We start from the raw sequence: 14732 nt of genomic DNA on the forward strand, positions 1-14732 counted from the left end.
TGTTTCCCCTCTCTAAGGAATCCCTGTTCTACACTACCTGCTAATTTCTAAAAACTGTTCTTTCATGTATTTTTCCAGTGTATTTAAGGTAAGATGGTAAATTCCCTGTGACTCCATAGTGGCTAAAGCCAAGATAACTATTTAAATGACAAAAGCAAAACAAAAAAAAGTCAGTTTTTCAAATGTGCTTTCATTTTGACATAGGAAACAGCTCTACAGGCTAAAGCTTCCAGAGAAATGACAAGAACTCTTTATTAAAAATATTCTTTTAAAATAATTTCAAGATCTTGATTGGTGAACCACAGAATACTTACTAACTAAAAAGCTTTAAATACAAAAAAGCATACAGCTATGAAAGCAAAGGAAATTCTTTTAGTCAAGCTTAAAAGATAATACGCAGACATTTACAAAGTATTCCAAGTATTGCTACAGTTGCTCAAAGTAGTCTGCTTGAGTAACTGAAAGCATCGATATGAACACATGACATATTTCTCAAAAACAAACAAACAAAACCACTTACACATTTCCTAGATCTATTCACTGAATTGGAAATTGTGAACACTCCTGGTACCCAAATTAGGGTCACTAGATACCATTTCACACTGAAAGAAGCCAGTTTCATGGAAAAAGATATTCTAAATTTGGGACAGAAATATATAAGATTAATAGGTATACTTTGTTATAACAGATGGCAAGGAAGCTATCTAAGAGTATTATCACCAGAGGACTTGGGAAACAACTGGAAGAGATTCACTGACCAAAGATGGGACAATTTGAAAATCAATAAGGATAATAACTTCAGTGTACTGAAGCATATGAAATACGTTCAAATCTTTGAGTACATAGTGAAACAGAAAACAAGAACAAATCACCCATCATTAAGATTACTAGAGAACAACCTCTTTAGAGTAAATACTGAAATAAAAAGAAAGAATCAAGCATTTATCCTGCCTTTCCTATCTGAACTGTCCTACTATATAACCAAAAGAGTAAACAAGAAGGTTCTCTTTACTGAAGTGTCCCACATAATAGAGAAGAAATTATAAAATTAGAACTTCCCTATTTTGCAACACTATACACTAACAGATCTAGGTCTTGAACATCATCACTGGCTGCTAATATCACAAACAGACACTAATATTCAACCTGGTAGAAGAACATCAGCATCATCTATGAAATAGTCCTGCTAAAAATGAAACTAAATACGATCATGCCTCAGTAAACCATCCAATTTATAGGAAGTCTGAGGGCAAAAAAAGACAAAATCAATCAATCACAGTCTTTATTTGGATCCTAAAGCAAGCAAACTATAAATATTTACAGCATACTATCACTTGTATAAAAATTTAAAATAGCATACATTTATTAATTTGTTTGTAAATGCAGAAAATATCTCTGGAAGAACACATGAGAAACTAACATTGCGACATGAGGTAAGGGAACCGGATGGCCAAATGATAGGAGTTGCAGAGATTTTTTTTTCTATCTTTTGACCTATTTTAATATATTATTTCATATATATGCAAAAACTGTGCGTTACTGCAATTAAAAAGGTTGCCTAAAAAAATCACTAAGTTCTTAGAGAAGCCGTTCTGAGCTAGAGAAATGACAACAGCTTTTGATTAGCAAAAATAATGTTATTACCTCATCGTAGGTGTATCTGTAGTCTGCTTTCTTTGATTTGAGGTCCCATAACACTACTGTTCCAGATTCAAAGCCAATCAAAAGCTGTAATAAAAGAAAATGCCACATTACCTAGGAATGACATGAATCATATGAAACATTTATTTGCTGATGATAAAGATAATTATCATTCATATGCTTCAGGTATGAAATTATAATATAATTAAACATCTGCATTGCTAATTACTAATCTCATGGATGACATACGGGAATACTGCACTGCATATTTATATGCCTTTGATCATTAGGGAATCAACATATATTATACAACTGATTACTGAAAATGAAAACAGTACCATTTTGAAGTCCAGAGGGTATATTTTCATTAATTAATATAAGTCACCAATAAAAATTAACATTTTCATGTGCTTTAAAGTTTACAGACTTTTCTAATTCAACACATTATCAGGCAATCTCATTTACTCATCTATATATTGATTAGTTCCAAATTATATCTAACCTAGACCTCTCTCATGAGATTCAGACTTATAATTCCAGTGGCCACATGTTCACATATTTATTCCACAAGAACCTCAAAATAAATGTGTCCAAAGTGAATTCATTATTTTCTTCCCTACCCTCCTTTTCTGGTATTCCCTATTGCAGTGTCTCTCTCAGCATTCTTTCTTTTTTTAAATATTCATTAAGTCGCTCAGGCAAAAACCTTGGAGTCATCATTAACTCTAGTCTCTCCCCTACCAGGTAAAATCATCAAGTAATTTAAAAAGTACACACTAATATCTCTCTAATTTACTTTCCTCCACCTCCAATATCTCTCTCTTGGTTCAAGATACACAAATCTCTTCTCTAGTCTCTGGTCTCTCTGACTCTCCAGTCTTGGCCCTTTTTTTTTTAACCCATTCCATATTGTAGCTAGGGTGATAGTTCTAAAATGCAAATCTGATCATGTAATGTAGCTTTTTGTTTAATAAAACTTTTTAATGCCTTACCATTATTTTTAGATCAAGTCCAAACTGAATAATCTGACCTACAAGATACATCATGGTCTGGCCTCTGCTCACCTCCCCAGCTTTATCCTTTTCCACATCCCTCTTACCCAATACATTCCATTATATCTTTCAGGTCATGCTCTCTCTTACCTTTACGCCTTTGTCCATGCGGTCACCCTAACTGGGCCACTCCATTCAAATGTCATCCTTTTTGCTTGACTAATCCTACTAATCCTTCATGTCATTTTAGCTATCACTTCTTCCTGAAAGTCTTCCTTGACCTACCAAATGTAAGCCAATGTCCTTCCTATGTGCTCCAACAGCAACCTGTACATTTTTTAACCTGAAGGGTCACTAGACAATAAAATAATGTCTTTTTCCTTATCTGAATTCTCTTGCAAACTGAAACACTGGTCTATTTAAGCAAGAACTGGTTTTACCTTGTTTACTACTATACCTCTAACATAAGACAGAGAGCCTGATATGTTGTAGGTACTTTTTTTGTGAATGAATAAGTTCTGGAATGAAATGCATGTTCTTGCCTCACAAACTCTCTACTTTTTACCACCTCCTGCACTGGCATTTTCCAAATCTCAGTATTCCCCCTGCTTGAAACCTTCTCCCTTTTTAATTCACTTTTATTCACTTTTTATTCACTTTTAAGCATTTAGTGTTGCTTCCTTGGGTAAGCCTACTCAATTCCTCTGGACAGACGGAGATGCTTCTTCTCTTACATAAGTAAACGCATTTTCATCTATATGTCTCTAGTATCTAATATACTGCCTAATGCATAGTAGCTATTTAATAAATATTTGTTTAATAAATACATGAATGATTGGTAGCTAGCCAATAACTGTTCATGTGATCTGGAGATATGAACAAATTTGGGGGCAGATCCAGTAACTTTAACTAAATCGCAACTTAGTGGATTTCAGACTACGGGGACATTTGGAAGAACGAGTCATTGAAACTAACAAAATAGATTTTCCCACCTTGGTAGGAAGTACACTTAATTTTCCTAACATAAACTCTTCTTTCTTCGGCAATCTGAAATACATACTCTTTCTGGAAAAAAAAAACAAAACTGGTATTTGTTTCCTTTACCTTTTTCTAGTCCTTCTAAATATCTTGGACATGTATATGGCATTTTCTGATGGGGGAAGTAAGAGAGGAACTTCAGGAATAAGGAAAGAGATGGAAAAATATAAAATTTAAGAATTGATATACAGTATAAACAATACTGGATTGCTTAGGACACAGGTAACTTAAGCTCTAGCCTTAGATCTGCCACTTAGTAGCTATGTAACTAAAAAAAAAAAATTTTACCCATCCAGATCTTAGTAACATAAGAGGGTTAAAGTAAACTTTAACCTCTCTAGCCAGCTGTATCTTCCTAAGAATGTTAGAAATCTATGCCAATAAGTTAAACTTTAATCCCTACAATCTCCTAAATATTAAAAAATAGAAGAACTAACTGAAGGATGTGGTACTTATAAATAGAAAATTGCACAACTAAGGTGCTAATAAATTTGGAAGTGAGAGAAAGCATTTTATGTTAGGATTATCAGGAAAGGTATCATGAAAGATATGTATTTAATCTGAGTCTCAAGATGTGAGTAGGAATTCAGCAGAGAAAGAACAGTGGGAAAGAATTCCAAACAGAGGGACTTATATAAATAAGGGATGGAGGTAGTAAAGAGCAGCTCACACTGAAAGCTTTTGAACAGGAAAGCAATAAGATTAAAATGGCACTCTAGGAAGATTGATCTGGAAATGACTCAAGAATGGGTTGGAATGCCTTGAACTGCAGTGGTCATAAGGAGATTGAATAGAAAAGACACTGCAATGGAAGGACTGAAATGACTTACTGACTGATTCAACGTAGAAGAAAGGGAAGTTTTCAATTCTTCCACCAGGTGTCCCACCCAAAGACTGGCTTTTAGACAATTATCTTATACCAAAAATAAGTAAGTAAAGTGAAGATATAGGTTACTGTAACTTGCTTCATGTAGTTTCTCTCAAACCATACAATTGTATGATATAGGCTAGCTCTAAATAGTACCGCTATCCTTTTGTTTTCCCAGTGTTAACAGAACAGTGTTAACACAACATATAGGCTCTACCACTCTCACTAACTGAGAAAAGGAAAAACCTGAATAAACTTCACAAAATCCAGAACTCTCATTTCACTGATTTCTGATAGTGATTAACTTTCTGGTACTGATGCAGACTAATTTTCATGAAATTTTATAAGTAGAAAAAATATCATTAAATAGAACTACTGAGAGATTGGTTTGAATTAGGAAGTAGAGATTCATGGAAAAGAAAATTGTATTATTATTCAGAGTACTAATGAACCTAAATTAACAATAGCTAAGTAATGACCGCATGAAACTGGTTTCAAGTATAAAAATATTAAGTATTATTTTTAAAAAGTCTCTATTGATCTGAGCTATTTATGGAGAAAAATTTAGGGAAGAGAGATACAGAGGCAACTCTAACATAAGATGTTATGTGATAAGTGCTATAAAAATTGTTTAACTAGTATAAAAAAGAATTCAAGACCAAAAGAAAATGGTTTTTGTCAGGATTATCAGAAAATAAGGGGAATTATTCTAAATAAGCCAAAAACAAGTTAACAACCTTTAACTGTATTCATTAAATTTTACTTGTTTTAGAGATTTCTTCTTTAAAATGTAAATATTTTAATTTTCACTTGTTCTTCATAATGCATAAATAAGCAATTAAGTATATATGATATACAACCTTTGTTATCAATCTCAACTTTGCAGAGTAAGTGTAGTTCTGGAATACTTTGCATATTTAAAAAATACAAAATTCATGCATTTAAGTAATAAATATATATATTTTAAAAAATCTACCTTTCCTTCATCCATTGGATTATCACTTATATGGACGACAGGTCCTGGGTGAGATTTAGATGACCTAAAAGAAAAAAAGTTAAGATGTTTTTTTCTCAAGTAAAAATTGCAATACTATTACATATTCACTACAATAAGAATAATGAATGGAAAATAAAGATATATTTACAAAGGTTGAAAACATTTCAGCAAGTGATCAGTAACAGATATATAGTTCTCAATATGGATCAAAATAGGAATCAGGAAAAATAGTGACTCTCACATTGATATAAGTCACAAAAATTTTAAATTATGTACACTTGGGCTTCCCTGGTGGCGCAGCGGTTGAGAGTCCGCCTGCTGATGCAGGGGACATGGGTTCGTGCCCTGGTTCGGGAAGATCCCACATGCCGCGGAGCGGCTGGGCCCGTGAGCCATGGCCGCTGAGCCTGTGTGTCCGGAGCCTGTGCTCCGCAACGAGAGAGGCCACAACAGTGAGAGGCCCGTGTACCGCAAAAAAAAAAAAAAAAAATTATGTACACTTTCTGTATAGGAAAGAATCTTAAATATTGTATTTTAGCACAGAAAATTTATTCTCATGGTAGAATTCTCAAAGTTAATATTCTAAAATAAAGCAGCATCTAAAATATTGCTATCTTTATTTTACTCAATTCTAGCCTCCAGTTGGGGCATCTCATCTAGTTACACACTTCATACCAAAAATAAGAAAAATTCCATTATGGCTTTTAAAAAGTCAACAAAATAATGCCACCAATATTTGCTCAGAGAAAAAAGAAGTCATACAGATAAGAATGTAGCTGAACTGATGTCTATAGAGTAGAAATAAGCAGAAATAACCCATTCATAAACTCTAAGAGTTGAGAGACCAGTCCACTTCATTGAGAGCCACTTGTGAAACCACACAGACACCTGCACCAGGCCTCCCCGCTATATGTTGTGATCAACTCAAAGAACAGACCTAGAAAACGTTGTTCCGAGGGACTGAGAAATAACAATGTTCCTGATAAAGGAAGGAAAACCAAACTTAATACACCATTATAGCTGCAACAACACATTACTTAGGAGATATGCCACAAATTTATCCTTATGTCCAATTCTGTGGAATGCAACAATATGGAACTATTTGTTTAAAAACAAGAAGAAATGGTGAAAATAAACCTTGCCAATATCCTTAAATTCTGATTTTTATATCTAAATAATATAAGAAAAAAATTAGAGAAAGAGATAAGATTCTAAGACAGTGAAAAGTTAGCACTAAAGATCCTTAGGGCCCTATAGCACAACACAGTTTTTGTTGTCATTACTGTTAAATAAAAGCAATCATTACCATATCAAAACTAAGGAAAATTAACTGTCAAATTAATTCTGCAATGTTACACTATAAACATATACATTATATTTGGTAATTACTAAAACATAGCAAGTAGTGGTTTAGATCAGTGTTTTCTAAACATTGGTGGCAACTTGTTAGTGGGTCATGAAATCAATTTAGTGGGGCATGACCAAGCATTTGAAAGAAAAATAATTAGATGATAAATGAACAGAAAAAAATCTGGACTGTTTTTCACCTAATAAGAATAATGGTTTTATTAAACTTGTGCTATAGCTTATATATATGTGAACATATTTATATATAATATGTATATGTATCTATACAGATATATGTAAAGCATTTAAATTTTCAAACTGCCAATGGGGCAATACTTGCAAAAGGCTGATAAATCTGTATTTAATATTAAAAATTTAATTCTATATTTACTAATTAGCTATTACATAATATTATCATATATGGTACTGATAGTTTCAGATATGGAATATTTGCTCAAACTCACAGTTCAATGGCTTTATTCCACATAATGACGTAGCCTGAGAGTGTGAAGGACTCCACATTGACAATATGTATATTACCTCGTTCAGTGCCCACATAGAGCCACTTACTCTGGAAAGGCAGATGGCAAAACGTAACCCTGCAAGAGAAAATATATCCAAAAAGGAAATCAGAAAAATATCTGGTAAACTTTATTAACTGTATGAGAGGGTTAATAATGACATATACAATTTAGGAAAAGCAAAACAAGATACAATCATCAGATTTATCAACTCACTGTAGTTAATATTCAATTATGCTAATTCAACTTTAATGTCAAATATAAGTCCTTACAGTAAATAGACAGCATAACCTGATAGAAAGAAGATGAGTTTTGACATTAGTATGTGTTTCAAATCTGGCTATGTCATCCACTGTGTTACTTCAGACGTATGACAAATGTAACTTTTAAAGCCACAAAGTGAGTCTAACACATCACCCCTAGGTACTACCTTATTTCTCAGAAGTTATTAACCACACGAATCCATCTCGGTACCTGTGCTGACTACTCCCTCTACGCAAAATGCTCCTCCTCCTCATGTTCTTCTCCTGTTCAAGATTTAGTTAAAATGCCACCTTCACTCAAATTGATACCTCAACACTTTTGTATCTCTATCAGGCTTGCCTTGTAAGAGAGTCTACTTTCCTCACTAACTTGTAAGCCTTTGGAAGGGCTAAGATCCTCTGTACTTAGGCTTAGACACTGATACTGGAATATACTCAAAACTATCTCCTTCTAAGTCCTGATGATATAAAAGTCCTTCATTGACACATTATAATAATTTACATGCATGTATTAAACTTTATAATCATTCCAACAATATCTAACATTTTCTATATAAGCTCAGTTGATAACAAGGTTAAGAATGGAAAATACCTTGTCCTTTTTGTAGAACTTATTTTTAGGAAAAACAAATAAAGATAGTATGTTATGAAACCATATAATGCTCATTTTTTTCAGACTACCTATTGTGTCTCTCAAAATATACTATTTAAAATTTTAATGGAATAGCCCTTTTAATAATACACAATGATGATAATCACTGCTGAACCCCCAAACTGACAGCAGTCATTAGGCAAGATACAGCATACAGAACATTTGCTATTCCCATTAACATAATTTCATTACAGAGAATTTTCAAGATGAAAACACTTCAAATAAATACATGCAACTCATGGTCTCACTAATTTCTAGAGTTAATGTTCATTTAGATAATTACTTAAGGTTCATCATCTATATTTTTTGTTGAGTGTTTTATATGATAGCATGTCATCTTTCCAAAGGGTTTATGTAAATTTAACAAAGCAAAGAAATGACTACTGAATCAAAAAAACATCTTATAGTACCTTATTACTTCACAAGGCAGTAAGTCCACAGTACCTTTATGAAAACTTTAGGGCCATATAGGTTTCAGAATTCAGAATTTTCCACATTTTACCAAGGTACATAATAAGTATTTATATATTACCTAATATGGTGGTAGCACCTTGTAAACACACTGATTATTTCTGAGGTATAATTTTTGACAGTTTCTTTTACTTGAGATATAATTATCCTATAACTTTAGTTTCAGTCGTACAACATAATTCAATATATGTTATGTATTATGTAATGATTACCACAGTAAGTCAAGTTAACATCCATAGCCACAGGTATAGTAAGAATTTTCTTCTTCCTGTGACGAGGACATTTAAGATCTACTCTCTTAGCAAAGTTCAAATACATAACACAGTGTTATTACCTATAGTCACTGGAGGTTTCTTAAAAAGTTACACCTACCATATGATCCACCCATCCCATTCCTAGGTATTTACCCAAAAGAAGGAAAGCATATGTCTACACAAGACCTGTACACAAATGTTCATAGCAGCTTTGCAACAGACCCAAACTGGAAATAACCCAAATGTCCTTCACCAGGTAAATGGATGAAAAACTTGTGTTATATACTTAGAATATTATTCAGCAGTAAATAAGGACATGCATACAACATACAACATGCATACATGCAATACCAATGAATCTCAAGATCCTTAAGATGAGCAAGAGCCAGACAAAAAAGACATATTTTATCATTCCACATACAATTTATATGCAGTAGAAAATGCAAACTAAGCTACTGTAACAGAAAGCAAATCAATGGTTGCCTGGATTGTGAGGGTAGAGGCCAGTAACAGAAGAGGGGAGAGATTACCACAAGGAAACATTTTGGGGTGATGGGTAGGTTCATTATCTTGATTGACAGTTTGGTGACAGTTTCATGAGTGTATGTGTCAAAACTTATCACATGGCCTATTACTTTAAATATGTACAGTTTATTATATGTCAATTATACCTAAATTAAGCTATTTTAAAATGTTTTGTTTTCAGAGATTTGTGGCTTTAGGAATTATGAAAAATAAGATTGTGACTCTGATTAATACATAGGCACAAGCTCTGGAGTTAAACTGCCTGGATTTAATTTCAGCTCTGTCACTCACTAGCATGTGGCCTTCAGTAAACCATTCAGTCTCTCAGAGCCTCAGTTTCCAAGTGGTAAAGCACATCTACCTTAGTGTTCACCTGAGGATCAAATAAGACAAAGCATGGTAGATGCTTAAAATGGGGCCTGACACAGGTAAGTGCTCAATAAATGTTAGCTAATTATTATAAAAAACTAAGTGATACTCTACCAATTAGAAGTTATAGGGCAAATTTTAATGACATGAAGAAAATAAGGTACAATAATAGCATGCCAGATACAAAATGAACAATGCAATAAATATCATAAAAACAACTATTTCTGGTACTTCCCTGGTGGTCCAGTGGTTAAGAATCCGTCTACCAATGCAAGGGACAGGGGTTCGATCCCTGGTCAGGGAACTAGCTCCCACACGCGTGCCGCAACTAAGAGTTCGAATGCCACAACTAAGGAGCTGGCGAGCCGCAACTAAGGAGCCTGCCTGCCACAACTAAAACCCAGAGCAACCAAATAAATAAATATTAAAACAAACAAAACCCAAATATTTCATTTGAAATGTGCCTTAAACTAAAACATGAATAGAGCTCAAATATTCTGAAAATTCAAAAATAATTTCAAAATAAATAAGTCAAAATAATGACAGTTTGATTTTAAAAAATCAGAAATATCCAACTTCCTGATCTGTTCTGCTATTTTGCAATTTCCCATTATTCTTCAAAAAACAGTAGTTACTGGCTTAATACAATTACATGATCCATCTTTGATTTTAATACTAACAAAATTATTTAAATAATGTGTTTACAAAGTTTGAACTTATCTCCTTAAGGGCAGACATTTTGGATATATCATACAATATTTTCTGTTCCTAGCACAGCAATACCACACTGCAGTTGTTTCTCAAATATTTAAAGAAATGAAGAATAAATTTTTTACTGTTCAGAAAAATATCTAGAACTTTTCCCTAGGCTCACTTTTTCAATATAAGCTACCATAGTAAGATTTTTTTCCCCAGTCAACTATAAAACCAACTTACATTGCTGGGAAATTTTAAGCAACTTTATGTTTTAATCTTTATCCTATTTGATATTTAACATATTAAGCAGGAACTTAAACTGTTTACTTACTGATCTGACATGAAGACTTTAATACTGCCCCTAGAATGAGTCTTGTACACTTAAAAAAAAAAAATACGAATCATAGGAGTGTATTTGTACAACGTACCACCAAATTTAAAAATTACTCTGTTACATTATTACCATCATTATTTGAGTCAACTGAGAAGGGGGAAAGTCAAATAGTTTTTATCACAATTAACTTGATAATTTATTAACTAGCAAATTTTTTGTTGTTTTGTTTTGTTTTTTTGGTGGTACGCAGGCCTCTCATTGTTGTGGCCTCTCCCGTTGCGGAGCACAGGATACGGACGCACAGGCTCGGCGGCCATGGCTCACGGGCCCAGCCGCTCTGCGGCATGTGGGATCTTCCCGGACCGGGGCACGAACCCGTGTCCCCCGCATTGGCAGGCGGACTCTCAACCACTGCGCCACCAGGGAAGCCCTTAACTAGCAAATTTTAATGGGTAATGAACAGGTTGGATTAGGAATAGTGAGAAAAATAAAATTCCATGCTGCAATCAAATAAAATAATACCATGCCAGTGATTTAGGGAAAAGCCAATAAGAAAATGTGGTCCCCCAAAACATATTACTAAAAAAACCAAGTCAATCAACATGCCCTACCAAGAACTGCAAGATTCTAAATTTGGGGCAATTTAATCAGTCCGTTACCAAAACACAAAACTGGTGGTTAACACAAACTAGACTTTACTTATTATAATTAAGAGTGTCTTTTCAATCTGTTATATAAACATGACCTTACTTCCTTGTTTACAAAATAAGAATCTTAGCCTCCTCTGTTGAAAACTGAGAATATATACCTAAGTAAGCTTTTATGTAATAATTAAATTGATGAAACTATTATATTAATTGATTATTTAAAGGAATAACGTATATTAGCAGACTTAAAACTATATACACATATTAAAAACTATATACATATATTATGTACATGTCTGATACGTACACATATACATATAGAGAGATTTGTTGTTATTTAATGAATCTAAGAAAGTGATGCATGATAGAAATCTAATATTTTTCAGTAAAAGTAGTCGTGAAACAGGGCTTCCCTGGTGGCGCAGTGGTTGAGAGTCTGCCAGCCGATGCAGGGGACACGGGTTCGTGCCCCGGTCCGGGAAGATCCCACATGCCGCAGAGCGGCTGGGCCCGTGAACCATGGCCGCCGAGCCTGCGCGTCCGTAGCCTGTGCTCCGCAACGGGAGAGGCCACAACAGTGAGAGGCCCAAGAACCGGCGGGGCGGGGCGGAGCGGGAAGGGGGAAGACCGCAGGAAAACTTTTTAGGAATGCAAGTGCATGTATCATGAATCTAAAACATTACCTTAGATTAAAAACAAATTCATGGACTTCCCTGGTGGCGCAGTGGTTAAGAATCTGCCTGGCAATGCAGGGGACACGGGTTCGATCCCTGGTCCGGGGAGACCCCACATGCCGCGGAGCGACTAAGCCCGTGAGCCACAACTACTGAAGCCCGCGTGCCTAGAGCCCGTGCCCCGCAACAAAAGAAGCCACTGCAATGAGAAGCCTGCGCACCGCAATGAAGAGTAGCCCCCGTTCACCACAACTAGAGAAAGCCCACGTGCAGCAACGAAGACCCAACGCAGCCAAAAATAAATACATAAATAAATAAATTAAAAAACAAAAAAAACCCAAATTCATGACTATTGTTTTTCACGCACTTTTATTATAAAGATTAATTTTTATTTTAATGTGATAAAGATCATAATAAATGACAGTGACTTCAGTTTTTACTGATACCAGGAGACCAAGTTAATTTAAGCTTATGTGCTGACATTATTAAGGCAAAAGGTTATACCAAAAATAATTTATAATACATATAGTTGAGATCACATGGAAAACATTAAAACTCCGTGAACACTAATAAGGTTATATATTATAAGAATGGCATATTAAATTGAGACTGATAACGTACTTTAAAATGGACAAGCCAAAAAAAGGGGGTGACTGAAACCAATATAACAGAAATACACAGATGATAAAGTTGCATTCCCTCAGTGTGTCACTAAATGGAGCTGCATTCTGAATCCCTATACTGGACTTAGACACAGATATACTTATCTTACTCAAAGCGTTACTGGGGACACAATAATTTTTATACTTGCTTGAAGGACTTTAAAAAAATGTATAACATGCTAAGTTTTAGGGAGTGATACGTATATCCTATTCACTATCCTTAGCAGCAGTTGTTCAAATACTATGTAGTCAACAAGCTCCATATTAGGAAGATTTACTATTACCAATTTTCTTTAGCAAAAGAACATGCACAGCCTCCTATGTTGAAATTAATCATCCATAAGCAACGGCATAATACACAGATGATTACAACTTTACAGTTTAATCCATAGAAAGAAATATGAACCAATAAGCTCTTCTACGTGCCTATACCACCATTTGATCAGCCTGACATGACAGGAAATATGTCATCATTTTTATAGTCTCAGCAAAATCACACTATCTTGCACCTAATAAGTACTCAATAAATATTTGTTAAATGGACAAATGAACTATAAAAATTTGTGAGGATTTATTACATTAATTAACAATCAGATATTGCTTTTTTAAAAACATCTTTATTGGAGTATAATTGCTTTACAATGTTGTGTTAGTTTCTGCTGTACAAAAAAGTGAATCAGCTATATGCATACATATATCTCCATATCCCATCCCAGCTTGCATCTCCCTCCTACCCTCCCTATCCAGAGTTATCTTTCAAAGCCAAGAGAGGTCACACACACCATTATCTTACTTGAAACTCTAATGGCTTCCTACCTTCTACCATAATGCTTCTGAAGCAGTATTTAGTGACACATTGTGGTACAAATGTCTGAGAGAGGGGGTTATAGATGTAAAGTGTGCTGGATTTGGTCAATTGATATTCAGCAGCCTCTCCCATATCCTCCTACATGCCTTCTTGTACTGCAGATGCTAGAAAGCTAAAACCTACATTTACCAGACACTCCTACAACTGGAATTCTAGATGAAATTAAGTTTCTACTAACTGAATGTGCTTAAGATTTATAAGCAGAAGTGAGGCAGAGACCATCTTCCTGCTGTTTCCGCTGACAAGAATGTTCATGAAAACCTGAGAGGTAAGAGGCACTAAGACATAGCAGTGGGGACCAGATACAGCATTCCCAGATCTACTCCTTAGATGCACATGGTGAGACGCAGTTGTATGGCAGGAATATTAAGTTCTAAAACTCAATAGTTCTAGCACACTTCCAAACATTTTATAAACAGCTATATCCTTGAATTAAATTCCTTTATGCTAAAAATATCTACAGTGCTTTCTGTTCCTGTGTTGAACCCTGACTAATACAGCAAAGAAATATACCATATCTGCTACTTATCTATGATAGTTTATAGGAACCAAAAAAATACCCACTTATAATGTATCTTGTTCAGACAACATTATTCATTTAATGATTTAAAGTTGGAAAAAGGTTAAGAATAACTTTCTTATAATCGCATAAAACGCTTTTCAAGAAGTAGACCTTGTCCTTGTTTCCAAAATTATCCTATCATTGTTAGACACCAATAATGTCTAACAAGATACAGTTCCCAAAACACGTGAGACTGCTTTATGACTTAGCACACTGAACATAATAGAAATTCCCTTTCCCATTCGTCAGTGTAGGAAATTACTACTAACTCTATGAATCTGTTCATATGGGCTCCTTTTAATGCTTTATCTAAGATTTCCCAAACATGGTGATATGTCCTTTTTCTGGTTA

The 14732-nt window shown here is 34.4% G+C and overlaps 1 protein-coding gene across 4 annotated transcripts in view; it reads right to left on the minus strand.

Annotated features, from left to right (window-relative positions):
* The window catches only part of STXBP5 (syntaxin binding protein 5), a 170029-nt gene that overhangs the window by 112829 nt on the left and 42468 nt on the right, over positions 1-14732 (minus strand). For 3 of the 4 annotated variants that reach the window (XM_032650692.1, XM_032650690.1, XM_032650691.1), the window contains exons 5-7: positions 7348-7482; positions 5516-5579; positions 1645-1728 (exon numbers count right to left, since the gene is read on the minus strand). In XM_032650692.1, the coding sequence (XP_032506583.1) occupies positions 1645-1728; positions 5516-5579; positions 7348-7482 (283 nt within the window). Of the gene's footprint in view, positions 1-1644; positions 1729-3625; positions 3699-5515; positions 5580-7347; positions 7483-14732 lie in introns of those variants that run through there. The other variant, XM_032650694.1, reaches the window with a different exon arrangement.

The sequence above is a fragment of the Phocoena sinus genome, chromosome 12 (assembly GCF_008692025.1).
Source record: "Phocoena sinus isolate mPhoSin1 chromosome 12, mPhoSin1.pri, whole genome shotgun sequence".
In the NCBI taxonomy this organism is placed as follows: Eukaryota; Metazoa; Chordata; class Mammalia; order Artiodactyla; family Phocoenidae; genus Phocoena; species Phocoena sinus.